General features: G+C 49.5%; 1 protein-coding gene across 4 annotated transcripts in view; it reads left to right on the top strand.

Moving 5' to 3' along the window:
• The window catches only part of CCDC136 (coiled-coil domain containing 136), a 26,768-nt gene that overhangs the window by 8,211 nt on the left and 12,346 nt on the right, over window positions 1–6,211 (top strand). For 3 of the 4 annotated variants that reach the window (XM_077770761.1, XM_077770764.1, XM_077770762.1), the window contains 6 exons: window positions 1,883–1,994; window positions 2,559–2,727; window positions 2,967–3,107; window positions 3,445–3,603; window positions 3,869–4,039; window positions 4,611–4,796. In XM_077770761.1, coding sequence (XP_077626887.1) covers window positions 1,883–1,994; window positions 2,559–2,727; window positions 2,967–3,107; window positions 3,445–3,603; window positions 3,869–4,039; window positions 4,611–4,796 — 938 coding nt within the window. Of the gene's footprint in view, window positions 1–1,882; window positions 1,995–2,558; window positions 2,728–2,966; window positions 3,108–3,444; window positions 3,604–3,868; window positions 4,056–4,610; window positions 4,797–6,211 lie in introns of all 4 variants that reach the window. The other variant, XM_077770763.1, reaches the window with a different exon arrangement.

Below are 6,211 nucleotides of genomic sequence, written 5' to 3'. Positions count from 1 at the left end.
TGTGCTGTCAGTTTGGAGCCTGCTTGGGATTCTTTCTCTCTGCTTCTCCCTTGCTCATGTGCACGTGCACACACACTCTCTCTCTCGCTCTCTCTCTCTCCCTCTCAAAATAAACAAATAAAAATTTTAAAATAAATTAATTAAAAAATAAAATATTTTGTTAAAGTTTATTTAAAAAAGAAGAGAGAGAAAGGGGCACCTGGGTGGCTCAGTCGGTTAGGCATCTAACTTTGACTGAGATCATGATTTCATGGGTTGTGAGTTCATGCCCTGCATTGGACTCTGTACAGTGTGGAGCCTGCCTGGGATTCTCTTTCTCCCTTTCTCTGCCCCTCACCCACTTGCAAGTGTGTGTGCACTCTCTCTCTCTCAAAATAAATAAACTTTAAAAAAAAAAAGAAAGAAAAAGAAAACCTTATAGCGCTATTTTGGGGATTAAATGAAATGCCTACTATGTTGAAGTACTCATATACTAACTGAATCTGAGGCTGAAACCATCACGTCTGATGCTTGGTACATGGTTGATTGTATTAAAGATTAGTTTCCTTCCTTCCTTCTGGTAACCTGCAGTATTCTAAGGACTTTTGATTGGAACAAAGAGGGGACATTAGAAGTGAATTTCAAGGTGTTGAATCTTACATAGGTAAGATAGGCCTTGTGTTCTAATGGAGCAAGTTAATGTTCTTTAAATATCAGGGGGGTTGGTATTCTAAAAGAAGTAATTCTGTTTTGGTTTTTTCTTTTTTTAGTTTTTTGAATTAAAAAAGATTTAACTCTGTTTTTTAATGTTTATTTTTGAGAGAGAGAGAGAGCCCGAGCATAGTGGGGAAGGGACAGAGAGAGGGGGAGACACAGAATCCAAAGCAGGCTCCAGGCTCTGAGCTGTCAGCACAGAGCCCGATGCGGGGCTCAAACTCACACACCATGGGATCATGACCTAAGCTGAAGTCAGATGCTTAATTGACTGAGCCACCCAGGCGTGCCACTCCCCCCCCATTTTTTTTTTTTTTTTTTAAGTTTATTTTGAGAGAGAGACAGAGCGAGTATGGGAGGGTCAGAGAGAGAATCCTGAGCAGGCTTCACACTGTCAGTGCGGAGCCCGATGCAGGGCTCAAACTCACAAACCAAGAGATCGTGACCTGAGCCCAAACCAGGAGTTGGATGCTCCACCGACTAAGCCACCCAGGCGCCCCATAAGAGAAATAATTCTTAAATCAGGAAGAAACAAAACAGAGGTGTTTGTATAATTGTAACTTTAAAAAGTATTGGTTCCTGGTACTTAGGGACATGTTCTGGGACATTTCAGCCAGATCTCTGCTGCTGATTGAGGATGATATGTGGGTCTGGTTGGGGCGGGCTCTTCGGTCAGCAGATAAAAGATCATTAGAAAGAATTCTTGACTGCATGCAGTCCATGTAAGTAAAAGGATGTTCAGGAGGCCTGGGCTGTCTCTGAAAGGACCAGCACTGGCAGTGTGACACCTGGAGTCTACATCCCTCAGCTTTTGTACTAAAAGAGTAATAAGAAGATAATCATAAGCAGTTCGATGGAAACTTGAAATACAATAACCCAGAAACTCAATTAAAACCTTCATGAGCTCCTAAAAATCTCAAGACCCTGCCTTGCTTGGGGTTTCGAAGATGGGCACGTGGGGCAGATCTGGGAAGATGAAAAGAAGGGCAGCTCCCTGAAGGAGGACACAAAGCGACGTGGAATTTCCAGGGCCCTGTCTTCTAAGCCACTGCATGTGGTATCTCTTCTGTCTTTGGAAAGAGAGAAGCTAGTCCGCCTTCTGCTGTCAGATTTCTAGGCAGGAAAATTAGGGGCTGATCATCAGTGCTTTTCCCTGAGGAGCTCACATCTCCCCCTTTGGCCTCTGCAGAAGAGTTGCAGCAGCTGCGGGAACGCTACCGCTTCCTGAACGAGGAGTACCGGGCCCTGCAGGAGAGCAACAGCAGCCTCACGGGGCAGCTTGCAGATCTGGAGAGTGAGAGGTACAGCCCAGCAGGCTGCCCGGGCTCCGTAGGACCCCGCTTTGAGCTTTTGCCTGAGTAGCACCGGTGAAGGCAGATGCCAGGCTCATGAACGTCCCTCTACTCCTAGAGAGCTGGTCCTTTCCATGGTATCCAAAGGGTATGGATACCGCCTAGAAGCAGGCGTGGGGACCCAGCAGTCCCGGGACCTGAGTCCTAACATTGAGTTTGCTTCCATTCTGGGAATTGGGGTCTGGTGTGCCTTCCCCAGAGTAGATCAGAAGTGATTCCTTTGTGGTCCCCGTCTAATGGTGTAGTGCCTCCAGATTGGAGCTGGCTTGACACAAGGCCCAGCCTTGAGCCCAACTAGTCTTGAACTCTTTAGTCTCCCAGAGCCAAACATGCCCTGATGGAAGTGCTGGAACTTTTTCTTCACCTGCTCAGCATGCTCATTTGGGAGATAAGTCACCATAGAAGGCTCTTTACTATCTTTTGCCTAAAATAAAGATCTCAGGACCAAACACGCTAAGCAGGTGATGCCAGACAGCACTTTCCCAAACACGGCTCTGGGGTTCTGGGTTACAGGACACGAAGAGCAACAGAGAAGTGGCTGGAGTTCCAAATGGTAAAGAATACGATGTCAACAGAGTCTCAGACTTCAGAAACGGATTTTCTAGAACCTGATCCTGAAACCCAGTTGTTACGACAACAGCTTCTGGGAGCTGAAGAGCAGATGCATGACATGCAGAACAAGGTAGGGGAAGACAGGCACCTTCACTGCCCCTTTACCCTCTCCTGCCTGTAGTAGAAACATCTCCTTGGGCACAGGGCTGACAGAGGAGGCACGCACTATGGCAGGAGGTAGCACTCTGGGGTCTCACTTGCCCGATGTAAATATGCCAGTGAAAAGAACGCCATATTCTCCTAAGCCTGTTCTTCAAGTGCATGTGGTACCTGTGCTCATGCAGCCTTTCTGTTCCACGTCCTGCACAGTGTAAGGAATTGTGTTGTGAGTTGCAAGAACTACAGCATCATCGCCGGACCAGCGAGGAGGAGCAGAAGCGGCTACAGAGGGAGCTCAAGTGTGCACAGAATGAGGTGCTTCGGTTTCAGACTTCCCACAGTGCCGCCCAGGTAAACACGGACAGGGAAAGAGCGTTTGGGGAGGGCAGGAGGGCCTCCGTGGAGTTGCTGCATCGGGGAAGGACGAAAGCAGAGCAAGGCTGTGCTCTGCTACCTCTTGCCCTGCGATCAAGGGTACAGTCTGCTGGAGACTAGCTGGAGAAGTCACAAAGCGTTGCGTTCCAGAAACAGTAGTCAGTACTGAGTGTCCGCCTCAGAGAAGAAACCAAACCATAGATCTGTGGGAGCATCCTCAAGATGTCTGCATCTGGGAAGGAACCAAACTGGTCTGTAGAGGGGTCTGCTGTTTCTCGAGAGTAACTGTTCTGCCCACATCCTCCCACCACAGAACGAGGAGCTGAAGACCAGACTCTGCGCCCTGCAGCAAAAGTACGATGCTAGCCAGGATGAGCAGAATGAGCTCTTGAAGGCGCAGCTACAACTTCAGACTGAGCTCCGGCAGCTCAAAGTCATGAAATCCACGGTCGAAGAAAGCCCGAGTGAGAAGGTAACAACAAAAGGAGGTGAGGGCCAACTTAGGTGCCAAGAGGTTTGGGGGGAAGTGGACCAGAGCAGAGAGACACAATAAGCGCCGCTGCCCCCTGTGCGGCACCGGTGGCCCTGCGGCCGCACTCGAGTGCTACGCTCGATGAGAGGCCAGCAAGGGGCAGGGACCGGTCAGCTCTCAGACTGTCTGTGTCTGCGAGGGACTCAGGGAGGGTGAGCGGGCTGAGGGTCCCAGAGGTACTTCCCGAAGCCCCCCCGCACGGCAGGAGTTAATGTGCCGGCTACAGAAGCTGCAGCTCCAGTACCAGCACATCACGAGCGAGAAAGACAAGCTGCTGGACGTGCAGCGGCAACTGTGCGGGGACCTGCGGTACCATGAGGCGGAGGTGCAGCGCCTCAAGGACGTCGTGGCCTCCTTCCAGGAGAGCAGTGAGAAGGTAAAAGAAACTCCAGGTGAGGGAGAATGTAGCCAGGTGGGATATTCTGTGAGAGCGATAATGCTGAGGAGGAGGGGCATGGTAGGAGTCCTGTGGTACATCCATCGGTGCGGGCGGGGGTGGGGGAAGAGGCGCTTAGTGGAAAGGTGATTTCAGAAAGCCACAATGCTTTCAGCTTCCTTTTTTTTTTTTTAAAGTTTATTTATTTTGAGAGAGGGAGTGCGAGTGGGGGAGGGGCAGAGAGAGAACTGTGAGATCATGACCTGAGCCTAAATCAAGAGTCGGATGTTTAACCAACTGAGCCACCCAGGTGCCCCAGCTTCCTTTGTTTTTAAATCAGAAAATCAGCCTATGAAAAGGGAGCCCTCTTTCTTCCCCACCTCCCCAAAATGGAAGCCCTGGAAGGTCTCCTTGAATCCCATTAGGGTCTGGTCCATCTTGGGTAGCCCCCATTGGGATGAGATTGGGACTTGAAAGGACCGGGTAGGCTCCCTTCATCCCTGTCTGAGAGATGCGAGTGCAGCTGCAGGGGCTTCTGGGATGATGGCGGGGCCTGCCTCCCCTACCCCAGAACGCAGAGATGCACACCCAGCTTCAGGAGATGAGGCGGCTGTACCGGTCCAGCAAGGAAGAGCTAGAGCGGCAGAAGCACATGTATGATCAGCTCGAGCAGGACCTCCTGCTCTGCCAGCAGGAGCTGAAGGAGCTCAAGACCACCCAGCCCGTCCCAGAGGACAAGGGGAAATGTGCTAATAAGGTAATTGTAATTAAGAGAGGTGAGATCTCCTGGGTACTTCCCCTGGAGGAAGGAGGTATAAAAGCAAAAGGTGAAAGTCATCCAGCGAAGGGGCTTGATAAGCTCCCAGTCTCATCACAGCTGAGCGTTCAAGGGAGGAAACAAAGGCTGAGTCTCACGCTGGTCAATTTTAAACAATTTGCCTTGATCTTGACTTTCAGTCCAAGCCACAGCTTAGTAGGAGCTGTATAGCTGGATCCAGTCTGAACACCTGAGGGTTTTGCACTTGGTTCCATGTGTGCAGACATTTATACTTGTTCTTCCAACTGTCGTGATATATTATCATTCGTGGAGAAGAACATACACAAAAGCCCTTATCTACAGCCTTTGTCACTAGGCCTAGAAAGAGGAGGCCCAGTTTCCTCAGGCCGATTGCAAATGCTCTTGTCAAATGACATGGGTCTTGTGTCCCGAGTGCTGATGGGACATTAGAAGGACCTCGGTTCTTTCAGGGTTTATTCTGTGACTTCAGAATAGTGAAGTTCTCTCAGCTTGAGTTTGACTCTCTTTAAATTGAACAGAATACTGCTCTTTTCTCACCTCCTTTAGTAATAAATCCTGGTAGTGATAAATAAGGCCTTCCTTACTCATTTTCTCTTTTTCCATAGTGTGTAAAATGCAAGTCATTCTCAGTTACCCTGTGGTGAGCACTTTCAGCTCCTGATCACTGACAGGAAATAGAAGGTGTTGAAACATGATTGAGAAAAGGCACAGGATTCTCAAAAGACGGTGGAGCGAGCCACCTTCTGCCAGATTATTCATGGCTGCCACCTCAACCAGCAGCAGGCTGTGTCCCCAGGGAAAGGCCTCGGAAGACACAGAGCGGGGAGGTTATTTGGGCCACTCCAACAGTCCGTCTGCCTCTCGACTCTCAGGCTCACATTTCCTTCTTCCATTCCTACTCAGTTTAGAGGCCCCGAGTGCCCATGGCGAGCTCACCCCCTCTTCTCCTCTGGAAGGGACTATGGGGAGGGAGGAGCATGCTGACACAGCCAGCTTTTCCTCTTGTCCTGACACAGCATTGAGACGAGTTTGGTATTAGCAGGTTTGGGTTTTTGGAATCATGGGATAATTTAGTCTTCTCAACCCAAAGTCAGCAGTCGCTCATCTTTTTCAAAAGATTTAAAAAGATGATAATGAAAACAAAACTGGGGACAAAGAAGGTGAAGTTTTTTATTGGCAAGGAATATAATTAGATATAAAACCAANGGAGGGGCGTCGATAATACTCCCCCCACAGGGCTCTCAGAAGGGGCCAGTAGACAGAATTTACAGCATAGCCAAGCATTCATGAGCGGCCTGCTGGGGCTTCCCATTCGGTGTCTAAACCCGTATGGGCACAGCGTGGCTCGGGACGGTCAGTCCCGGGGGACTGAA

This window comes from Crocuta crocuta, unplaced genomic scaffold (genome assembly GCF_008692635.1).
Source record: "Crocuta crocuta isolate KB4526 unplaced genomic scaffold, BGI_CrCroc_1.0 scaffold266, whole genome shotgun sequence".
Classification (NCBI taxonomy): domain Eukaryota; kingdom Metazoa; phylum Chordata; class Mammalia; order Carnivora; family Hyaenidae; genus Crocuta; species Crocuta crocuta.
Note: the sequence above shows the minus strand (reverse complement) of the source record. Positions and strands in the feature narration are given on the sequence as shown.